The 22,836-nt window shown below is 55.6% G+C and overlaps 2 protein-coding genes across 5 annotated transcripts; one reads left to right on the top strand and one right to left on the bottom strand.

Moving 5' to 3' along the window:
• Positions 1 to 763: 763 nt before the first annotated feature.
• Positions 764 to 3,942, bottom strand: LOC118678432 (immunoglobulin iota chain-like). Its single transcript, XM_036354123.1, has 3 exons — positions 3,832 to 3,942; positions 1,434 to 1,814; positions 764 to 1,348 (listed from the first exon to the last, which is right to left on the bottom strand). The coding sequence occupies exons 2-3, from the start codon at positions 1,477 to 1,479 to the stop codon at positions 942 to 944; spliced, it is 453 nt and encodes a 150-aa protein (XP_036210016.1). The 5' UTR covers positions 1,480 to 1,814; positions 3,832 to 3,942; the 3' UTR covers positions 764 to 941.
• On the top strand, positions 3,327 to 22,819 carry TOP3B (DNA topoisomerase III beta). 4 transcript variants are annotated; one of them, XM_036354120.1, is made up of 19 exons: positions 3,327 to 3,395; positions 4,177 to 4,349; positions 7,249 to 7,400; positions 8,589 to 8,720; positions 9,948 to 10,054; positions 10,938 to 11,012; positions 12,260 to 12,456; positions 12,924 to 13,080; positions 14,250 to 14,363; positions 16,078 to 16,168; positions 17,208 to 17,362; positions 17,531 to 17,636; positions 18,338 to 18,484; positions 18,593 to 18,766; positions 18,993 to 19,121; positions 19,550 to 19,699; positions 20,266 to 20,366; positions 21,035 to 21,236; positions 22,234 to 22,819. In XM_036354120.1, exons 3-19 carry the CDS (start codon positions 7,331 to 7,333, stop codon positions 22,713 to 22,715), a joined length of 2,589 nt encoding a protein of 862 aa, XP_036210013.1. In that variant the 5' UTR covers positions 3,327 to 3,395; positions 4,177 to 4,349; positions 7,249 to 7,330; the 3' UTR covers positions 22,716 to 22,819. The 4 variants fall into 4 exon arrangements, with proteins under 4 accessions (XP_036210013.1, XP_036210014.1, XP_036210012.1 ...); XM_036354119.1 differs by lacking the exon at positions 3,327 to 3,395 and adding an exon at positions 3,875 to 4,004 and having other exon boundaries at positions 22,234 to 22,715; XM_036354121.1 differs by lacking the exon at positions 4,177 to 4,349 and having other exon boundaries at positions 3,344 to 3,395; positions 22,234 to 22,715.
• Positions 22,820 to 22,836: the final 17 nt, after the last annotated feature.

Raw genomic sequence — 22,836 nt, 5'->3', positions numbered from 1 at the left:
CTCTGGAACAGAGGTTGGCAAACTGTGGCCCAAGTGCCATATCCGGCCCAGCCCCGCCTGCTTCTGTGAATGAAGCTGAATAGGAAAGGCCATGTGTACTTGTTTACATATTGTCTGTGGCTGCTTTCGTGCTATCAGGACAGAATTCAGTAGCTGAGAGAATGTATAGTCATTGGCCCGGAAACCCAAAATTATTTTACTACCTGGCCCTTTACAGAAAATATAATTGCCAGCCCTGCTGTTCTCCTGCACAGAAGAGTACACGCATTTCTCTCACCCTGGCCAGTGGTTCTCAACCGCAGTGGTTTTGCCACGCTGGGGACATCTGGCAACGCCTGGAGACATTTTTGTTGTCAGAACCAGGGGCGTGAAGGCGCAGGGACTGGCATTTAGTGGGCAGAGGCCAGGGATGCTGCTCAACTTCCTACAGTGCACAGGACAGCCTGGCCCCAATGCCAATAGCAATGTCTAGACCTATCACTCAGCATCCACTCTCCCCAGAGGCCCAATAAAGGCCTCTCTAAGCTGGCTTACTCTGTAACTTCTGCAAATAACCAGGTGACAGCAGAGCGTCCTGTCCTTGGCCAGAGAGTCCCTCCAAAGGTGCTATGTCAGCCCCCTGCCCCCATAACCCACAGGAGTCTGTCTCTTCGTACCTTTGTTGGTTCTTGGGTGCGTCCCACCCATTTGACCTTACACAGAGCTGCTGGGGCCACCTTAGTATAATTCAGCACACCAGTCAGACCAAACAAGTTCCCAAGACACAAGCAGCTTTAATCCCCCAATCCAGCCTCCAATGGGGGCCCAGCTGGACAAGGAGCGACTCCTTCGCTCTGCACAACCTACAGCCCACCCTCCTCCTCGCCCTCTCTGTGGCGATGCGCGCCCTCTCTGGCGATGCGCGCCCTCTCTGTGGCGATGAGCACCCTTCTGTCCTCAGTTCACGGTGAGTGTGTCTGGGGTGCCTGGGACACTGAAGCAGCAGGCGCCTTTTCTTCCTCGTCCTCCATCTCCATCTTATCCCTCTCCAAGCTCTGGGTGCCCACAGCACAGTAGTACATAGCCTCATCCTCAGGCTGCAGCCCAGAGATGCTCAAATACCCCGTGTTCTCGGCCACATCTTTGGATCCGGAGAAGCGTGGAGGGACCTTGGGGCCCTGTCTCTTGTTTGAATGAGAGAAATATCTCAGCAAGAATCTGGGAGGGTGTCCAGGCCTCTGCTGGTACCAGTAGATGCTATACATGCTGACATCATGGTCCCTGCTCAACGTGCAGGCCAGACGGATTGTGGTTCCGAGGGGCGAGGACACAGAAGGTGGCTGATCCAGCATGGGCTGAGGACCACAACCTGGGGACACAGAAGAACATGGACACCCGGGGCAGGGCAGGGCAAGGGAAGGGGCCAGCGGCCGTGAGCTCTGGGGAGTTCTCACCTGTGAGGTAGGCAAGGAGGGCCAGCAGGACAGGAGCCCAGGACATGTTGCAGACGTGCCGAGCTCTGCCTCCTGAACTGTGCAGCCACCGCTCCTGGCGCTCTCTGGGGTCTGGGCAGCCTCCTCCTCCTCCGCCCTCCCAGGGGTGGGGCCATTGCACACCCAGTTCCAGCTACCGTCATCCCAAACTTTCTTGGGGTTTCAGCATCAGTTAGGGGAATGGTCCCATGGTGGCTTTTGTGGCTCTGGCCTTGTCCTCATAGAAGCATTCAGGGAGGAAACACCTGCTGGAAGCTCACACCCCAGTGCCCAGGAGGTCAGCCTGCAAGCTTGCGTCCCTGAGGGAGAGCGACTTCAACGTCCCCTTGAGAAAGCCGAGCCCTGCAGAAACAAGATTCGTGTCCAAATTTACATGCCTGGTGAACTGGGAAGAGGACGCATCCTGAAGGTGGTGAAACACCTGCTCTGAGCAACAGGAAATGTTGGGCCCTGATGGTGAGTGAGACACTGTTCCCTTCCACACTCCTAGCACTTGATACCCACAATCCTAGAGCAACTCTCCCCCACACCGCGGTCCAACCCAGGCCCTGCCCCAGCCCTGCTGACCGCTCCTCTCCACCACAGTCAACCTACGGTTCCACAGGGGGACTGACCCGCCGTTCCCTGGGAGGCCTGTATAGGGGGCTCAGCCGCAGGGCTCTGGGGGCAGAGAGCGCTGGCACGCTGAGAACACTCTTGAGACCCTCAGGCCTCCTCCTGCTACGCAGAACGAACTCCTGAGCTGGATTAAATGAGCGGTGGGGTTCTGGTTTTGCTTCTCTGCCAACGGGTTGCACCACTTAGACCCAACCTAAGCCATGGCCACTAGATACACCTGGGGGCTGTGTGGAGAACAGATCTTAGGGTGGCAGGGTGGAGGCCAGGGGATCAGTGTGGTGGCAGCCGAGGCAGAGGGAATTGATTGGATCTCAGATACATTTTTAAGACAGTGATGGATAACAAACAAGTGAGAGAAGGGGGAATCCAGAATGCTTCCAAGCCATAGGTTTTGAGCAACAGGGAAGATGGAGTTGCAGTTTTGGAGATAGAGAGCCTGCCAAGGAGGGGGTTCAGAATCAGAAGTTCTGTTTTGAAAGGGAAATCTCATGTGACTCTTAATTTTTGGCATTTCTCAACCTTAGTTTGACTATTGAACTTTTTTTTCTTCTAGATCAGTGTGACCCAACCATAAAGTTATTTTCGCTGCTACTTCATAACTGTAATGTTGCTACTGTTATGAATCATAATGTAAATATCTGATATGCAGGATGGTCATAGGCGACCCCTGTGAAAGGGTCGTTCGACCGCCAAAGGGGTCGCGACCCACAGGTTGAGAACCACTGTTCTAGATCATCTTTCAGGGCTAGTATTCCAATAAAAGCAAGTTGGGAAAGTGTCTACTGGGCCCAAAGGAAATGTGTATATGCTACTGTTCAAAATATAATTAAAATATGGTCTTGCAAGTTATTTTAATTTTTACATAACCCTAGTGCTCTTACACAAAAAATTACTTTTCTTTTCCAATTCATCTTCCAGATATATTTTACACAGTTCATTCATTCATTCCACAAATGTTTATAGTACTGAAGGAAGCCTGCTACACACACGTGTCGCTTTTATGATTGTAATTATTAACAGCATGTATGTTTTCATGCTTATCAACCAGTTTGTTCATAATCATTGTAATGATTATTGTCATTATTGCTTCCCCACGGCGGGAGAGAATGAGGACCGCCAGGAGATCTGCGTTGTCCAGGACCACCCCCCGGGCCCGGAACGCACAGAGCACGGAACCCAGGGAGGGAGACGTGCGGGTGCCGGAGGGCAGACGCAGGGGCGCCAGCAGCCGCCGGACCCGGAAGTAGGGGTTGCCAGTGGCCGCCGGGGGAGCGGGACTGAAGCGGCAGCCGCTCGGGGCTGCGGGTGAGAGGCGGGCGGCGGGCGCTGCGCTCGGCGGCTCAGGGACGTGGGAGGCGCGGGCCTTTGTTGAGCACGTTCCGTGCATGCCGGCCGGGCACCGAGGGGCCCCGGCCCCGCGGCTGGGGGTAGCGTCCCGGGCCGGACGCTTGGGGTTCTCCCCGCCGCTTCCCTGGACGGGTGGACCCCCTACCCCAGGGCTTGTTGTGGGGGTCCGGGAGGTGGCGCTGGGCCAGCGTTTAGCCTGGTGCCTGGAGGAGCAGGCGCTGCGGTTCCTTATCTTCTTGGTGGAACCCGCCTGCGGTTCCTTAGGTTGGGTCTGCCGTGCAGCGGTCGGGCCCGGGTCGGCTGGGCTCCACTCAAAGGCAGGTTCTACCCGGGACCACCTGGGCCCCCCCCCCCCTCAGTCTTGAGGGCGCCCGTGGTCCCCGGAGGCGCTCACCGCATGCAGGAGAGCACCCGAACTCGAACACATTGACTAGAATCCGGGGCGAAGGAAGGCAGCGGCCTCGTCTTCCCTTTTTATCACTCCGCCTTTGGGGACAGCGCGTGGGAAGTCAGGCCGATGTGGACGCATGGCCAGTGAGCCCTGGGCCTCCGAGAGCCTTTGCAAAGGTCAGCGGACACCAGCCTCAACCGCAGTGTCCTCGTCCTTTAAAGAAATGACACCGCCAGCCTCGTAGAGTCGTTGGCAAGAGTAAATCACGTGTGTGTAGCAATCGTGTGCCTGGCGCAGAGAAGGAGCGCAGGACATGGTGTGCCTTTCCCTCTGTTTCTGACCCCATAGGTGTTTGGTGAGGTTGCCAAGGTGGGAAGTCCTAGGGCTCTGACTGCTGTTCAGACCGCTCACTGCTAGGCCTTCGCTCCCCAGCTGCGTCCCCGTGTCTGTAAGACGCTGATCGGAAAAGACTTTCTCTAAAACGGTGTCTCCCAGAGGACACCTGCCATTGTGGATTGCCGGTGAGAGCTGACGGGGTAATAACAGGCTAGCCCGCTACTCCCTTGTACTGTCAGCCCTTCTAATTACAGCTGCAAGTTGGAGGGTTTGCTGTCAACACCCCCTTAGCACTTGCTAATCTCCCCTTTTAAAATAAAAGGACGAGCATCAGGCTCAGAGCTCTGGCAGGCAACAAATTAAACTTGATATGCTGTAGGTTACTGGGAAAAACCTAGTTCTGGCCATTGATTGCAGCCGTTAGTTCCTATGGGGCTATAAAATTTCCCTTTTTGTATATATTTAAACTTTAAAAAAAAAAAAGCAAAACTTAAGTGAATAATAATGTTTTGCCAGTAAGGCAAAAGCGTTAGGACAGTAGCCCTAGCTGGTTGGGCTCAGTGGATAGAGCATCGGCCTGTGGACTGCAGGGTCCTGGGTTCGATTCCAGTCAAGGGCACATGCCCGGGTTGTGGGCTCGATCCCTGGTAGGGGGTGTGCAGGAGGCAGCCGATCAATGATTCTCTCTCATCATTGATGTTTCTATCCCTCTCCCTATCCCTTCCTCTTTGAATTAAATTAAAAAATATATATTTTTAAAAAGCATTAGGATGGTATATAAATGAAGTCTGCAAACCATTGCTTTGAGCTTTTGTTCTAATTGGCTTCCGTTTTGAAATTGGAGATGTGCCTTAATGGAAAAATAGGGAAGCCCTACGATTAATCACAGAAAATTAATCACAGTTGCGACTGTTGAAATCTTTTAAGAGTTGGAAGGAACCTGATGTAGTTTTAAAAAAATGTTCCCATGCCCTAACCGGTTTGACTCAGTGAATAGAGCGTCGGCCTGCGGACTGAAGAGTCCCAGATTCAATTCCAGCCAAGGGCATGTACCTTGGTTGCGGGCACATCCCCAGTAGAGAGTGTGCAGGAGGCAGCTGGTCGATGTTTCTCTCTCATGGATGTTTCTAACTCTCTATCCTTCTCCCTTCCTCTCTGTAAAAAAATCAATAAAATATATTTTAAAAAAATAAAAATAAAAAATGTTCCCAGCTGGAAGTAAGGAAGCATGAGTTTCACCCCATCTCAACCAACTTCCTTGGTTATCTTTAGAAAATCCTTTCTCTGAGTCTTAATTTGTTCTTCCTACTTGAGATGACTTTACCAGCTCATCACCAATGCCCTTTCCCCAGGACTTCACATTCCTAATAAAACAGTGACACTCAGAACATTACAAAGTGCTTATGCAGTATTGAGGTATAAACTGTTGAATTACAGTATGTGTTTCTTTAGAGCAGGAGTGAGGAACCGTTTTTCTGCCAAGGGCCATTTGGATATTTATAACATCATTTGTGGGCCATACAAATGATCAACTTAAAAACTAGCCTGCTATATTTGGTCAAACATTTAATTAACTCACCCCTAATGCCTTAGCAGGGCTGGACCAAATGATTTCGAGGGCCATATATGGCCCATGGGCTGGACGTTCCCCACCCCTGCTTGGAGCCAGAGCTGCTGAAGATTGGCACATGTCAGAAATGGATTAGCAATTGCACAGTCTTGACTGGAGTTTGATTTTTTTTTTTTTTTTAAATCCTCACCCGAGGATATTTTTCCATTGATTTGAGAGAGAGTGGAAGAGAGAGGAAAGACAGAGAGAAGCATCGATGTGAGAGAAACACATCAATTGGTTGCCTCCTGCATGTGCCCTGACCAGGGCCTGGGCTGGGGAGGAGCCTGCATCCAAGGTACATGCCCTTGACCTGAAGCAAACCCGGGATGCTTTGGTCAGCAGGCCCACGCTTTAGCCACTGAGCCAAGTCAGCTAGGGCTGGGCTTTGCTTTTTTCAAATATATTTTTACTTGTGGCCCAGTGCACGAATTCGTGCACATTGAAAGGAAATTAATTAGAAGAAATATTTTAATATCGCTATTCACCCTTTCTCTATAATAGAAGTGTCAACCAAATTCACAATTGACAAGGACAGATCAAAACATACCCGTGCGATTGGTGCCAGCGAGAGCTTTATATGTATCGCACATGCGCGAGTCAACTTGGCTTTTTATAGAACAAACTTGCTTATTTAGACCTACTTTCTGATGTAACTAAACTTCTTCCAGCCCAGTGAAGCACCCCAACTTCTCTTTCAGGTACTTGTCAGCAACACAGCAGTAAATATCAACACAAAACAGATGATTATTATAGATCATGCAGGGAGAACAAAGGGTAAAATATTTAACTGCAGCAGTGTTTGACTATATTCTGTGCAGTGAGAAAACCTGAAGTCATTTTCAAGGTCCACCATTTCTTAATTCTTTTCAGTCGGGTCAAGTTTCTAAGCTTTCTAAATCTCTGTTTTCTGGCTAATGGAAAAAAAATAGGATTCCACCGAGTCTCCTCTCTACCTACTCCAGGACTTCTGTGAGGATCAAATGAGAGGAGGCACGGGAAATGCTTCACAGACATTTGATTACAGTGTAAATTGTTTCTACCTGGCTATAAAGCAAGTGTTCCTGGGCTGAAGAAACTGCAAGGAGGCTAGTCGTTGCTAGGGAGAGGAAGCTGGGCGTTGCTACATGATGATGTCATTACCCGGTAGGAGGGAAGGACACTTAGCATATTAGACTTTTATATAGATTGATTTCAGAGAGGAAGAGAGAGAGAGATAAATATCAATGATGAGAGAGAATCATTGATCGGCTGCCTCCTGCACACTACCTACTGGAGGTCCAGCCCAAAACCTGGCCATGTGCCTTGACCAGGAATCAAACTGTGACCACCTGGTTCATAGGTCGATGCTCAACCACTGAGCCACACCAGCTGGGTGCTTTTTTTGTTTTTTTAAAGTGAGTTTCCTTGTTAGCAAGTAGTATAGGTTCCATTGGAAGCATTGCTATTTTCTGTGTGTCTTTTCTTCTCTTTAGGAGTCAGCATCGATAATAGTGTTGGGCTGCTGAACTTCTTCATCGCCATTTCCCTGAAACTGGCGCCAACTTGAAGACCAAGATGAAGACCGTGCTCATGGTTGCAGAAAAGCCATCTTTGGCCCAGTCCATTGCCAAAATCCTCTCTCGAGGTAGGGAAGGCCAGCCCTGGTGTCTCTCTGGCTTAGCTCTGTAAGCGTGGTCATTCCCATTTTACACGTCGCTTCTTTCTTTTCCCAAAGTGTGACTCCAGCCCACTGGAGTAGACTCTGGTCAGGACAGCAGGCATTCACGAAGCACCTCGTGTTGGTCACTGTGGGATGCGTTTACTGCCGCAGCCAGCATGAGCCAGGGCTGGGGCTCCCAGAAGGCACAGGCACTATTCACAGTAGCAGCAGGTGCAGACAGGCCACGGGGAGAGGGCTGTGCTGGCCAGGGTTGTTGGTCACAAGCCGCCGGAACCAGCCCTGGTCACTTACACCGAAAGGGAATTTACTGGAAGGAGGAAGACGTAGCCAGGCCACACCCCGGTCTAAGTCTGATAAGGCCCTGCCACAGGCATCATCACCAGAGAGCCTTGCTACTCCCCTTGACCCCTGACTGCGGCAGCTGGCCCAGAGCCTCATGCCACTCCAGAGCCGCCGCTAGCTGAGCCTTGGCCACGGCCCTCCCAGGACAGCAGAGCACTGGGAAACGGCGCATCTGCCCTCACCCCCACTCTGGCCACTGAGGTGATCGGTGCTGCTTCCCCCCTGTCTCTGAATTCCCTCCAAAGAGGAGGGGTGTTTGGATGCTGGGAACCCAGAAATGGCATACGTCCACCCCGACCTCCCCTTGCTCCCAAGGCTGAAGGAGGAAGAGACCCTGAGACACTGGGCTAAGAAGTCCTGGTCTGAAGAGGGTGGACCCCAGAGCAGTGCTTGGTCCCAGAGGCTGAGAAAGTGTGGCCGCGGGGCCATCGGGGACCGTGAGACGACACTGTGGGATTCACTAACTAGGAGTTAGTACAGTGGGGGACCTCCTGGGGACTTGAGTACAGTTGAGAGAAGCGAGGCAGAAATCAAATCAAAGTGAACACAGAAACGCAGAGAAAGCGCCGCGAGGGTCTGCTCTTGAGAGTTCAGAGGCTGCTCCCGGCCCCCAGCCCCCCGGGGCTCTGTGTGGTGGGCGCTCTGTGCTGGTTGGTTACCAGTGGTGTTCTCCCGTGACCCGTGAGAGCTCGGCACCTGGTTCCCCGCAGCGGCCCGAGGACTGTCGTCACTGACTGCTCTGGGGGAGGGGCTGGTCCTCCGAGAGGCAGCTGCAGCTCGTGGAGCAGCCCTCACTGTGCTTCTCTGCAGGGAACATGTCCTCACACAAAGGGCTGAATGGCACGTGCTCAGTGCACGAGTACGCAGGGACCTTTGCCGGCCAGCCAGTCCGCTTCAAGATGACGTCCGTCTGTGGTCACGTGATGACCCTGGATTTCCTGGGTGAGTCCCCCACCCTCCGTCCTGAGGGAAGCCCTGCATGGTGCTTCCCAGGGTCCAGTTGGAACCAGGGGAGGGCTCCAGGCACAGAGTCCAGAACCCATGAGTCCTGACGTCAGCAGGTCGTGAAGTGACCTGGGGTCCCTGGGTGGGCACCCAGAACTCAGGTTTTGGAGGTCAACACCCGTGGATTCCCATTCCAGTGGCCCTTAGTCACTGCCTGCGCTGCGCACCCTCCTGTGCAGACTGGAGCCGGTGCCCACTCGGGGGCCTGGCCTGAACAGTCCTTGGGAGGGGCTGCTGTTCCTGGGGAGTGTCGCTGCCGTCCAGCGGCCACTGGGCGGCTGTCGTCTTCCCCCTCGTTGTTATCCATCATCTTGGAATGGCCGGCATTAGTGTCCCCCTGGGGCGAGGTGCCGGCCGTGCTCTTAACCACACTCTGCTGGCTCACAAGCTGGGGCTGGGGCAGTGAGCGGGCCTCCATGAGTTTCTGCCCCTCGTGTGTGAAATGAGTCTTACGACAGGGCCATCCACGCGCAGGACTGTCCGTGGACTGAATGCGACAGTGACTGCAGAGTGCTTAGCGCAGGGCCGGGCGCTTAGCAAAGCCTCAGTACTTCTCGCTGCTCAGTGACAACAGTGACATCGATTCACTCGTGTGGCTGAGCACTCAGACCCTGACTTTGACCACCAGCCTGCAGGTGGGGAGCTGGGATTTGAACTTGGCTCTGTCTGACCCCGTCTCCCGGGCTGCAGGGAACGGGGCCTATAAGAAATCCCGAGTGCTGACCGTGTGAGCGCCAAGCCCTGCACAGTGACGTAGGTGGATGTGTCCCACGTGACGCCCAAAGAGATTGATTCTCCCCCGGCGTCCACTGAGCGCCCATCGTGTGCCTGGTCAATGCTGAGCGTGGGGAGAGGCCACAGAATCCAGGCTGGGAGAGAAGACGAGGCATGTGTGGTGGTTCAGGGCTCTGGCAGCGAGCCGGCCCGGGAGTGGTGCCTCTAGCATAGGGACCGTCTGGAAGCCAGGCTAGAGCAGCAGCCCTGCCCCGTGGGGCTCCCTTGGTGGCCGAGGTGTGGTGTCAGCTCAGCAGCCGGGAAGAGGAAGGCCCGGGCAGATCCTTTCTCGCCTTCCCCTCCCTGTGTGTGAGACAAGACCCATTATGGCGATCATGGAGGCCAAGCTCTGCAGCGTGATTCAGATGTCGTTGTGTCTGTGGTTGATAGGAAAGTACAACAAATGGGACAAGGTGGACCCCGCAGAGCTGTTCAGCCAAGCCCCGACGGAGAAGAAGGAAGCCAACCCCAAGCTGAACATGGTGAAGTTCCTGCAGGTGTGTGGGCAGCGGGCACAGGCAGGTGGGCACAGGCAGGGCGGCCCTTCCTCTGGCTCCCTCCCCCAACCCCTCCCCAACAAGATGGTATTTGACCAGTCCTGGGGCAGGCCTCACGGCCTTTTCTTTTTTATTTAATATATTTTTATTGATTTCAGAGAGGAAAGGAAAGGGAAAGAGATAGAAACATCAATGATGAGAGAGAATCACTGATTGGCTGCCTCCTGCACGCCTCCTACTGGGATTGAGCCCACAACCTGGGCATGTGCCCTTGACCGGAATCGAACCCGGGAGCCTTCAGTCTGCAGGCCGATGCTCTATCCACTGAGCAAAACCAGCTATGGCCTCACAGCGGCCCCAGCTGACCCAGGAGGCACCTTTCAGTCTTGCTCCTCCCCCAACTACACTGTCAGCCATTGGAATTTAAAAAAAAAAATAGTTTGGTGGTGGTGGTGGTTTTTCTAATTTTAAAACAAATGCATATATGTTATGGAAAATTAGAATATATAAGTAAGTATAAAGAAGGAAAATTATTTATAATCACACTACCCAAGACAACCACTATTGACATTTAGGGTTATTTCACTTCTGTCCTTTTTCTGTGCAATTTTCGGGTTAAGATCTTATTGCATTTTTAACATTTTTTTGTCCACAAAACAGTAGTTCTGAGCTAAATTCTTTTCTGACTGGCTAAGCCAGTCTAACTAGTTCTTCTGCTTAGCCTGGGCCCCTGCTCTGGGCACCAGGCCTCCTAAACAGCTGGGGGTGGGGGTGGGGGTGGGGAGGGGAGACGACTGCTCTGCTCCCTGAGCCTGGTGGGGGTGCCATGGGCACTGCAGGGCTGGGCTGTGGAAGGTACTAGTCACCCTGTGCTTTGTGGCAGGTGGAGGGCAAAGGCTGCGACTACATCGTGCTATGGCTGGACTGCGACAAGGAAGGGGAGAACATCTGCTTCGAGGTGAGGGTGACCCCACTGTGGCCTCACTTTTGGCCTTCCCGCCATCTGCCCCAATCCATTCCTGAACCCAGAGTAGGGAATCAGCTACAGTGGCTTAAAAATGCCTGTTGTGCTCCTTTATGTTGGAAATTATCTAGATACATTGTGTGAGCAGCAGTAAAAGGGCAGCTTTCCTAGGTGGATCTGAGTTTCAGAATGGGGCTGTCTCAAGGAGAGAGTTGGTTTCAGCATGTTGGGCCCCTCGGCACCTTTCGGGGACCTTAAATCAGTGCTGGTTGCCACCTGGCAATCCTCCTCCTTTCCCGGGCCCCGTTCTTCTCATCGCCCGCCTCAGGCAGAATGCCTGCCCTGGCCATGGTGCCCTCGCACTGGGCGTACCTACAGGTGTCACCGTGTGCCCCTCAGGCTGGGACTCTATAGGTTGCCCTCCTGCCTCCGCACCCAGGGCCTGGCATGCCTCAGGGCTCAGGAAGTGCTTCCAGCACAGAAGGGGCACCCCTTCCGATACCCCTCCTGCTCCTCCCCTGCTGGCCTGCTCCTCCCGGGGGTCTTTGCGGCTGGGGGTAAAGAATGGTGGCAGCTCATGGGGCTTTCTCCCTTCAGAATCGAAGCCACCTCTTCCCTGTAAAGAAGCTGCAGCCAGGCTCCAGCATGACTCCCCTCCCACTGCACGGCCTTCTTAGTGAGTCTCCACTCCAGGACCCCTGCTGTGCTGGATCCCCGAGCCACCCACGCCCCTGCAGAGGGGTCATCAGGGCCTCCCCACTCCTGCCCGTTGCCTTTTCCTTTTCCTCTTCGTCCGTTTCCCTCCCTGTCTTTTCTCCCGTCTCTTCAAAGTCCCACCCTCCCCTCCTGGCACTCCCTCCTCTAGAAGGAGGGGAAGTGGTCACGTGGGGTGATTTGGCAACTCTCGTTCCCTGTGTCCTTGGCAATAGCATCTCTTGGTTTGGTGAGGATGGAAGCAGGAGATAAGAGAGAGGGTGGCAGCTTGCAGGATGGTAATAAGAAGGGGGTGGTTGAATAAATTTGTGGACAAAAGGAAGGAAGCCATGTGGCAGGAGTATGGAGAGACGGAGGCTTCTGGAAGGGGAGAGAGACAAAGGAGGGTCTGGCTAGAGTGAAGAGGGGATCACACGCATGGCTGGGAGGCTCAGTCCTGGAGAGGAGTTGGGCCCACAGGTGGGGTGTAGAGCAGGAGGTGGAGACCTGGGGAGTTGGCCAGGGTCACAGCCAGCCCTCTCCCCCAGGTCTTGGATGCCGTGCTGCCCGTCATGAATCCGGCCCGTGGTGGTGAGAAGACAGTGTTCCGGGCCAGGTTCAGCTCCATCACGGACACAGACATCTGTAGTGCCATGGCCCGCCTGGGCGAGCCTGACCACAACGAGGCGCTCTCAGTGGATGCCCGGCAGGAACTAGACCTGCGCATTGGCTGTGCCTTCACCAGGTGCCGGCTGCCCTCCCGTTGGCCAGAGCCTCACCCTTACTGGTCCCCATCCTTGGTTCCTGGGCCTGATCAGCCACCTCAGTGGTCAACGTTTTAAAAACCCTAAAGACAACTGTCTAAATAGACCACCGCATGAAAAGCAGTGTTTTGGGGAGAGGGGGAAGGGGGTGGAATGTGATAGAAGGGCTTCCTGGCCTGGCGAGCTCAATCCCCAGTGTGGGGCGTGTAGGAGGCCGCTAATGTCTGCTCTTCTTTCCCACCTTCTCTGTTACGTGTACACACACACACCTCCTGGCCCCCTCTGAGCATGTCCTCTGACCCTGTCTCCTGAGCCGGGAGCAGCCAGCCACCTTGGCCTCCTCCCTGCGCCACCAACTAACCCATCCTAGACTCCCACCAGGGGCTAATGATGATTTCTTGAGCAAATGCATGACTAAATATCTTTCTCTCCCCACCCCTCCTTGTAGGTTTCAGACTAAGTACTTCCAGGGGAAATATGGCGATTTGGACAGCTCTCTCATCTCCTTTGGGCCATGTCAGACCCCTACCCTGGGATTCTGCGTGGAGAGACATGACAAAATCCAGTCCTTCAAACCAGAGACATACTGGGTGCTGCAGGCCAAGGTTCTCTTTCCCTTCTCTGTTCCCGCTGGGTCTTTTCAGGTTTGGAAGTGAGTTCTGAGAGTCCCCTTCATCATCACTGTCATCGTCATAGTCCCACAGGCCCCTGAGGTCGAGGGCACTGCCCTTTTACCCTGTGGATAGCAGTACAAGGGAGGGAGGCCAGAGAGGGGTCTGTGGGTGCCGAGAGAAGGGGCCTCAGCTTCCATGAAGAGGCAGGGTAAGGCTCGGCCTGAATGCACTGAATTTCCGTGATTGGAAATGAACTCGGCTTTGGTGGTGTGGGACGAGGTCATCCCTTTGAGCCATCAGCTGCCACAGTCATGTCCAAGGATTGACTTTCAGACTTTTAAGGTTTTGGAACCCCTTCTCCAAATAAAACTCCATTGAAGCTTCTTGTAAGATTTAAATTTTTTTAAATTGATTTCATAGAGGAAGGGAGAGATAGAAATATCCATGATGAGAGAGTATCATTGGTTGGCGGCCTCCTACATGCTCTACTCTGGGGATTGAGCTCGCAACCCAGGCATATGCTCTGACCGGGAATCGAACTGGTGACCTCTTGGTTCCTGGGTCGATGCTCAACTGCTGAGCCACACCCGGCTGGTTGCTTCTTGTGAGATTTAGAACATAATGCAGAGCTGCTCCTGTTGACATGGGGTGGGGGCCCAGGGTGAGGCCACCTAGTGCTGGCCAGGCGTTAGGACATGGGCAGGGAGGGTGTGAGAGGTGAGGCTCGGACACTCCTTAAGGACACATCAGCCTCGGCTTCATGCTCTCCTCGTGAGACCATCTGCCTATTTCAGGGAGGCCATCTGTCAGAGCAGCTTTCACTGGGGAGGGGCTGCGTGTCTACACAGGTATGGCTGTGAGACTTTATTTTTTTTATTGACTTTTAGAGAGAGGGAGGGAAAGGGGGGAAGGAAACATTAATGTGAGGGCAAAACATCAATCCACGGCCTCTTGCACGCCCCCTACCAGGGATCCAGCTCTGACTGGAATTGAACTAGCAACCTTTCAGTGCCTGTGATGAGCCCAGCCAGCTGAGCAGTGCGGGCCAGGGCATGGCTGTGGGACTGTAGAGCCAGGCAAGGACCAGCTTCATCTGCCCAGGTCTCTTCTCTGGCAGCAGATTCACCTGGATACTTTCCTGTGTTCTGTCCTTCCTGCAGGTTAACGCTGATAAAGACAGATCTCTCCTTTTGGACTGGGACCGAGTGCGAGTGTTTGACCGGGAGATTGCGCAGATGTTTTTAAACATGACCAAGCTGGAGAAGGAAGCCCAGGTGGGCCTGCTCCACCCACAGCTGCCACCTTTGCCTGGGTCGGGGTAGGAGCGGGATACCTCTGGCTGGAGAAATAGCTTGTGACCTAGGTCACGTCTTTCTCCCCCTTTCTGAAACAGACATCGTTTGGAAAGAGCAGTTACGTGTACACTCCCACTGGAATCGTTCTGCCCACGGCAGTAACTGCAGCGTGCTGCATATCTGCCCCACTCCCGTGACCCGCCAGGCCCCTTCCGCACTTCCCTTTCCACGTGACCCTGTGGCATCATCTCCTTTTGACAGGACTTAATTTCACACGGACGTCCCTTTTGTGTGACGTCTAAAGCTGACAACTCCAGAGAGCTCTGTGTGCATGGCCATGAACCTGCCCAAGGTCCAGCACAGACGGGTCTGAGATTCCCAGTGTCAGCTTCCATAGCCTTTGTGGGGCTGTGTTTCTCACTCAGGGTTTTATGACTAGAAGGACTTGCTGCTTGGCCGTTAGGAAGTGGGTGATGCCACGTGGAAAGGGGCTGGCTTCAGTGGGGGTGGGGGGCAGGCCCAAGGCATTGCAGCAAGTGTCCCGCAGCTGTGACAGCTACCAGAGCCACTGAGGGGCCTTCTCTTGTCCTTCCGAGCCTTCCTTAGGTGCCCTTACCCGCCCATGCAGTTGACTCCGGCTCCCAGAACTTCTAAAGCTGCTCCGTGCCTTTATCCTTGATCACGTTCCTATAGGCACCATTGCTGCTGTCGCAGGCTCTCAGCCTAGTGGTCCAGCCTTCCTGGCTGCACATGCACAATCTGGCCTCAGCGTTCACCCCCCCTTGTCTGTCTGGAACCAGAGGACCCTGCCCTGGCCAGGCCTACATGGAATTCAGGGATGAGCTGTCGGGGTTGCGTTGTTTGGGTTGTTTCTGCCACAGGCAAAGCAGAGCCATCGCTTCTGACAACTGTTCAGTTTAGAGGTTGAAAGAGGTTGAAATTCACCAGAATTTTATTTAAACTGCATGGTGTTTACAAAAGTTACCAACATTTAAAAATTATGAGGTTTTTATATTAAAAGCCTGATTTCCAGCTTTTCTTGGCAAATCAGAAGATATAGCAATACGAGCAGGCCCTGATGGAGCACTCAGGCTCATTGAGGGGTAAGCAGCTACCCCGAGACAACCTGCACCCCGGGCCTTCTGCCCCCACTGCCCCCCCCAGGACCGTGCTGATGCTGGCTCCCGTCTGATTTTGAATTTGCAGCCCCTTCTCTTGCCTCTTCCCCGTTCCTCCAGTTTTTCTCTCTACCTAGAAAATTCTTTAGAAAATTATCATCTCTCTTTTTTCCTTCTTTTTTTTTTTTTTTTAATATATTTTATTGATTTTTTTACAGATTGGAAGGGAGAGGGACAGAGAGTTAGAAACATCGATGAGAGAGAATTATCGGTCAGCCGCCTCCTGCACACCCCCCACTGGGGACATGCCCGCAACCAAGGCACATGCCCTTGACCGGAATCGAACCTGGGACCCTTCAGTCTGCAGGCCGACGCTCTATCCAATAAGCCAAACTGGCCAGGGCTCTTTTTTCCTTGTTGGGCCTGAATAAATATTCAAGTCTTAAGTGCACTATGAGGAGTGAACTTGAGACCAAATGTATGAAACCAGACCCTTTGCCCACCTATCCTGATTCTGTTTTGTTGTCTTTCTCCTTCCCCTACCCCCACATCACTGAATCCATTCTGTTTTCTAGGTGGAAGCCACAAGCAAAAAGGAGAAGGCCAAGCAGAGGCCCCTGGCCCTGAACACTGTGGAGATGCTTCGTGTGGCCAGTTCTTCTCTGGGTATGAGGGGATTTCTCTAAATCCCCCAAAGACTTCTTGGAGCAGGCATGCAGCTGCCCCGTTCAACCCCAGGGTAGTACCTGGGGGTGTAGGACAGTGCCCTCGTTCCTACCTTTGCCAGCATTTTCCCCTCTATGTTCACCTGTGTCAGTATACACCCCCCCCCCCCCATGTGCTCACCTGTGCCAGTACCACCCCCTCCACATGCTCACCTGTGCCGGCGCCCTCTTTCCATTCAGTGTTACCCGAGGCTTAGAGGGAATCTGAGGATTCCATTTCACAGGATTGTTGGTTAGTACTCAACAGCTTCTTTGAATTTATGTGGGGAAAGCACAGACCATGTCATTTTACTAAATGTCTGAGGAGCCCCCGCTGGGATTGAACACGTGGAAGGCCATCAGCAGGGCCACCCACAAAGCAGGCCCTCATGCCCCTCAGAGGCATTAAACCATGGAGTTCAAGCTCCAGGTACAAACTCCGGTCCAAATCCCAGCTCATCACATCCTTCCTTGTCCCAGAGCCTCCGTTTCCTCATGAGAAAAGAGAGTGACCATAGTTAGCACCCATCTGGGTTGTAGTAAGGATTAAGTGATTGAAATAGCTCATCCTAACAGTAGCCGTGGTAGTGACTGTCACTACCCGAGAGGGGCATGCTGACAGCAGCGTCCCTGCTGCAGGGAGAGGTCAAGGCCCATCTCTCCTGCCTGGGACGGTGTGTGCCGTCTGTCTGGCCTTGTCTCCGTAGCAGCAAGAAGGGGATGGGCTGGAAAGTCGGTGGCCTCAGGCGTTGGTGACGCGTCAGTGGCCTCGGGGACCATGGGCAGTGTGCTCTCGGGCATTTTCCGGGTCCCCGGGGGCCAGCAGTGACACTGAGTGACCAGTAGCCAAGTGCCAGCCTCTGCTGGTCAGGGAGGAGCAGGAAGACGAGCCCTCCCAGCCGCCCTGTTTGCGTTTGGGGGAGCCTGAGTGCCCAGGCCCATGGGCAGGCACCTGGCTGACCCTGGCATTTCGGACCAGCTGAGCCTCCTGTCTCTCGCAGGCATGGGGCCACAGCATGCCATGCAGACCGCTGAGCGGCTCTACACCCAAGGCTACATCAGCTACCCGCGAACCGAGACCACCCACTACCCCGAGAACTTCGACCTGAAGGGCCCTCTACGGCAGCAGGCCAACCACCCCTACTGGGCCGACACGGTGAGCAGAGCCAGGCCCTGCACTCCCCCCTCCCCCTCTCCCCGTACACCCTGTTGCCAAGGCCTTGGGACCAGCTCAGGACTGGCCAATCCAGGCCTGGCAGCAGCTCCCTGCAGGTGGGAGGGCAGCCATGCCGACTCACGCTCTGCTTTGTCTTCTCTCCCTCAGGTGAAGCAGTTGCTAGCAGAAGGGATCAACCGGCCACGGAAAGGTCACGATGCTGGTGACCATCCCCCCATCACCCCCATGAGGTCTGCCACAGAGGCCGAATTAGGTATCAGGTGATTCCCTCCCCCACCATCCTCACACTCACACTCACACTCACATTCCTGCGCGCACACACACACACTTCAAGCTTCTGGGGAGGGAAGGGTTTCTGGTACTTTTGCATGGTGTCGGGCCCCAGTGGGAATGTGGGGCCTCCCTCCTACCCCGTCTGCCCCTGGCTGTGGCACAGGGGTCACCTGAAAGTGTGCTCCCTCCCCGTGGTGACAGGACAGGAGCGAGTGGTGACAGCAGTGTGTCCTGTGCAGGGTGCAGGCACTGCTGGGGGAGACCCTAGAACAGAGAGGGCCAGGCAGGAGGTGGCAGGGGAGGTTAGCGGGTGGGTGGCTATGGACAGAACAGGATGACCCTGAGACAGAGCAGCAGGCTCCGTCATCGGGCCCAGGCAGTGCTGGTGGCCACATGCCAGGAGAGGGCAGAGGGAGGGGGAGCCATGTGGGTGGAGGCAGAAGCTGCTTGTGTGATATGATGGTGGCATATCACGAGACAGGGACAGGCTGCGTGCCTGGAGGCAGGGCGGGAGATGGGAGCCACGGCTGTGAAGGAACCACCAGGAGCAAGAGACTTGCTTTCCTTTCCTTGCTGTGTGTGCCTCGTCCCTCAGCATCCTGTGGCTCTGCTGCCTGAGCAGGAGCCAGGGGCCCCTAGAGCCAGAGTCCTGGCTGGTGACCAGCGTCTGTGCTTACGCAGGGGGCGAGGCGTGGCGGCTCTATGAGTACATCACTAGGCACTTCATCGCCACGGTGAGCTATGACTGCAAGTACCTCCAGAACACCATTTCCTTCCGGATCGGGCCCGAGCACTTCACCTGCACGGTGAAGACCGTCATCTCCCCAGGTAACCTGCAGGCCCGGCCGTGCTCCTCACCTCCACAGGTCGATGCAGCGTCCTCCGTCGGGCCTGGGATGGAGGCCCCGGGTCTGAGGCAGCGCCCTGTCCCTCCAGGCTTTACGGAGATCATGCCCTGGCAGAGCGTGCCCCTGGAGGAGAGCCTGCCCACCTGCCAGAGGGGCGACACCTTCCCCGTGGGCGAGGTGAAGCTGCTGGAGAAGCAGACGAACCCCCCTGACTACCTGACGGAGGCCGAGCTCATCACGCTCATGGAGAAGCATGGCATCGGTGGGTGCACCCGCCCGGGACCCAGGCCTGAGGGTTCCCAGCCCAGGAAGCAACGCTTCCAGAGCTGCCCGGTGCCCCTTCCATGCGTGAATGGCAAGTGGTGCGGTGCCTGGCACAGTGCTGGCTGAGAACCAGGGCCCGTGACAGGTGGGGGTGCCGGGGAGCCCACAGTCCGATGGGGCGTGTCGCAGGCCGAGGGACACTAGGGCCTTGCTGTGCGTTGCAGGGACAGACGCCAGCATCCCTGTGCACATCAACAACATCTGCCAGCGCAACTATGTGGTCGTGGAGAGTGGGCGGCGGCTCAAGCCCACCAACCTTGGCATCGTCCTGGTGCACGGCTACTACAAGATCGGTGAGTGCGGCCTGGTGCTCCCTGGCTGCTCCCTGGGCTGCAGCTCCGCCCTTGTCAGCCCAGAGCCTCCTCTGCAAAACCCTGCGGTGAGCCCCCCCTCCCACAGCAAGGTGCTGCGCTGCCACCCCAGGACCTGCCCCCGCAGGGGCTCCGCATCATGGGTGATGAACGGACAAGTGCGAAGGACCCAAAAGGGGGGGCGAGGGCTCTTCCCCACATCGGGGCCTGAGGGACATAGATGTGGCCCAGGGACTGCCCGGAGCACCTCTGTGATGCAGTTCCAGAGACGGGTCCCTGGTGGCTCCACACAGGGTTTTGTGGGGGGAGATCAGGAAAGGTCTTGGATGCGGAGGTCAGCCACGTGCCGGAGCTGCCGCAGGGACCCTGAGCCTCAGGTGAGGGTGCTCACAGCGGCCGCCCGCCCCCAGATGCGGAGCTGGTGCTCCCCACCATCCGCAGCGCCGTGGAGAAGCAGCTGAACCTCATTGCCCAGGGCAAGGCCGACTTCCGCCAGGTCCTGGGCCACACGCTGGACATCTTCAAGAGGAAGTTCCACTACTTCGTGGACTCCATCGCAGGTAAGGCTGCCCCTTCTCTCCCCCGGGCCAGGCCGCCGCCACTCGGTGCCAGGTGCCGCCGTGTGAGACCAGCCCCCAGACCTGGGCTCCAGGCCTCTGTTGGAGGATGGGGTGATGAAGAGTCATCACTGGGCCCTTGTCAGAATTAAAGGCCAGTGTATTAATACCATACGCAGCCCTGCCTGGTGTGCTCAGTGGTTAGAGTGTCAGCCTGTGCACCAAAGGGTCGCGGGTTCGATTCCTGGTCAAGGGCACATACCTCAGTTGCAGGTTCATTCCCCGCCTCCAGTCGGGGCGCGTTCCGATTGATAGTCTCTCTCACCTCGATGTACCTCTCTCCCCTTCCTGCCCTCCCTTCCATTCTCTCTGAAAAGCACTGGAAACAGATATCCTCGGGTGACAAATGGGGCTGCAGCTCTGCTGTTCCCGTTACTGACATGGAACCCACCACCCGCAGGGAGGGGTGTGCTCATGCACAGATCCTCTGCCTCGGGGTGCCTCCCCTGCAGCCCGCCCGGTGGCACCTGCAGGGAGGTGACCGACCCTCCTGCTCTGCTTCCTTTCAGGCATGGATGAGCTGATGGAGGTGTCCTTTTCGCCTCTGGCAGCCACAGGCAAACCCCTCTCACGCTGCGGGAAGTGCCACCGGTTCATGAAGTACATCCAGGTAGGTGGTGGCTGAGGGCGGTGCCCACTCACCCACTCCTGCTGGCCTGCAATGCCCTGTGCACAGACACGGGCAAGTCTTGTCACCTCTGAAGGCCCCTCCTCATCCTCAGTCATACAATGTAGTTGTTCCAGTTGCCACCCCAGGGTGGCTAAGAGGCCTAAAGCAGCCTTGCCAGCAAACACCCCGTGTCCCTAGGACCCCAGGAGCACATCAGCTGTTAGGCCGCTTAAACACATGTCTGTGTTTCCTGTCCACACGTCCTGGCTATCGTGGGCATTAACATACGTGCTGGGATTTTAGAACTGCCTTTCTTCATGCGTAGAGCAAGTGTCCCGAGACTCATGGCCTGGGTCCTTGCCTAGCAACATATTACATATTACGTATTATATGTCACGTATTATGTATTACACATGACTTATTCTGTATGTGTATTGAGTGTGATGTACATATTGTTACATGTTACATAGTATGTACATGTGTGTGCATATGTATTCGTGTTGTGTATTATCTATTCTCTTTTATGTGTTGCACGTTATGTATTACATAGGACTTGCTGTGTTATATGTTACATGCTACATTTATGATTCTCTATTATGGGGAGAGTGAGGGTGGGCTGGAGAGTCGGCTGGCCCAGCCCCCTGTACCTCTCCCCGGCATTGCTGCAGGCCAAGCCGAGTCGCCTGCACTGCTCCCACTGCGACGAGACCTACACCCTCCCCCAGAATGGCACCATCAAGCTCTACAAGGAGCTCCGGTGCCCGCTGGACGACTTTGAGCTGGTCCTGTGGTCATCGGGCTCTCGGGGCAAGAGCTACCCCCTATGCCCCTATTGCTACAACCACCCGCCCTTCCGGGACATGAAGAAAGGTGAGAGTACCTCTTTCTGGGATTTGGCTCCCTCCAGCTGGGCTGCCCTCGTCCCCCCGGGTTTCTGTGGTCTCTGTTCCGCACCAGCCCCTGCCTGACACCACGCTGGTCTTTGTGGGTAGCCCTACCCTGGGCCGTCCCATGCTACTGGTGCTAAGATAGGAGACCCCGGTGTGCCTGGGCGGTGCTCAGGCGTCAGCCAGACCGCCTGCCACTCTGGTCATAATTGTGCCGGTGACTGTGGTAAGCTCACTCAGGACCTGGCAGTGGGTGTTTGCACCCTCTCCTGGGCTGGGTGAGTGGGAGGATGCAGCAGGTGGGGGTGCCCTCAGTCAGCACATCAGAGTCCTCCATCCTCATGCTTATTCCTGGAGAAAGGGGAGCACGTATCCAGGTGGGGCTGAGAAACCGAGCCGGGAGTCTGAGGAGGGCCTGGGGTCAGTGCCCACCCTCAGCTGTGCTATCTCCTTACCACCTCGCACAGGCCCCAGGGTGTCATCACCCCAAACCACAGACAGGAACGAGACACAGCGAGAGTGAGGTGTCCGCCCACATCCCCGGGGCTCGGGGGGCCCGCAGGGTCTTAGTTTACCCCTCCTGACTCAGGCCTGGCCTGTGGGGCAGACACAGGCTCATCCCTGCCGTCCAGCAGCTTCCAGGGCAGCCGATGGCCCCATGTGGCCACTAGAATGAGGGCCACACAGAGCTGCCTATAACAGGCTGCGGAAGCAAAGTGAAGGGCAGGGACTGGCTGACGGCCACCAGGAAGGCCTGCTGGAAATGATGTGAACCCGGGGAGAGGGGGCCTCACGGGGTGAGGAGTTCCCCATAAGCAGAGCACAGGAGCGCTCCGGGCCCGGCCAGTGAGCAAAGCCGAGAGGAGCACTTTTTGCTGGGACATGGGACGCGGGACTGTGAAGCACTGAGAGGGCCGGGAGGGGGTGGGCAGCACCGGTGACCATCAGGTGTGCCTCACAGGCTGCCCTCTCCCCACCAGGCATGGGCTGCAATGAGTGCACGCACCCCACCTGCCAGCACTCCCTGAGCATGCTGGGCATCGGCCAGTGCGTGGAGTGCGAGAGTGGGGTGCTGGTGCTGGACCCCACCTCGGGCCCCAAGTGGAAGGTGGCCTGCAACAAGTGCAATGTGGTGGCACACTGCTTCGAGAATGCCCACCGCGTGCGGGTGTCCCCCGAGACCTGCAGCTCCTGCGAGGCTGCCCTGCTCGACGTGGACTTCAACAAGGCCAAGTCCCCACTCCTGGGCGATGAGACGCAGCACACGGGCTGTGTCTTCTGCGACCCCGTCTTCCAGGAGCTCGTGGAGCTGCGGCACGCGGCCTCCTGCCACCCCATGCACCGGGGCGGGCCAGGGAGGAGGCAGGGCCGAGGGCGGGCCCGGGGCCGCCGGCCTGCCGGGAAGCCCGGAGCCAGGCGACCAAAGGACAAGATGTCAGCCCTGGCCGCCTACTTTGTATGATGGCCCTGTTGTTCCTCACCCAGCTCCAGGCGCTTGTTCTTTGGGCCACAGAAATCATTAAAATGGATTTTGTCTTCTCCAGAGCAAGCAGCTGGGGACCTTTTGCTGGTGTCAGAGTTGC

Source organism: Myotis myotis, unplaced genomic scaffold (assembly GCF_014108235.1).
Source record: "Myotis myotis isolate mMyoMyo1 unplaced genomic scaffold, mMyoMyo1.p scaffold_m19_p_20, whole genome shotgun sequence".
In the NCBI taxonomy this organism is placed as follows: Eukaryota; Metazoa; Chordata; class Mammalia; order Chiroptera; family Vespertilionidae; genus Myotis; species Myotis myotis.
Note: the sequence above shows the minus strand (reverse complement) of the source record. Positions and strands in the feature narration are given on the sequence as shown.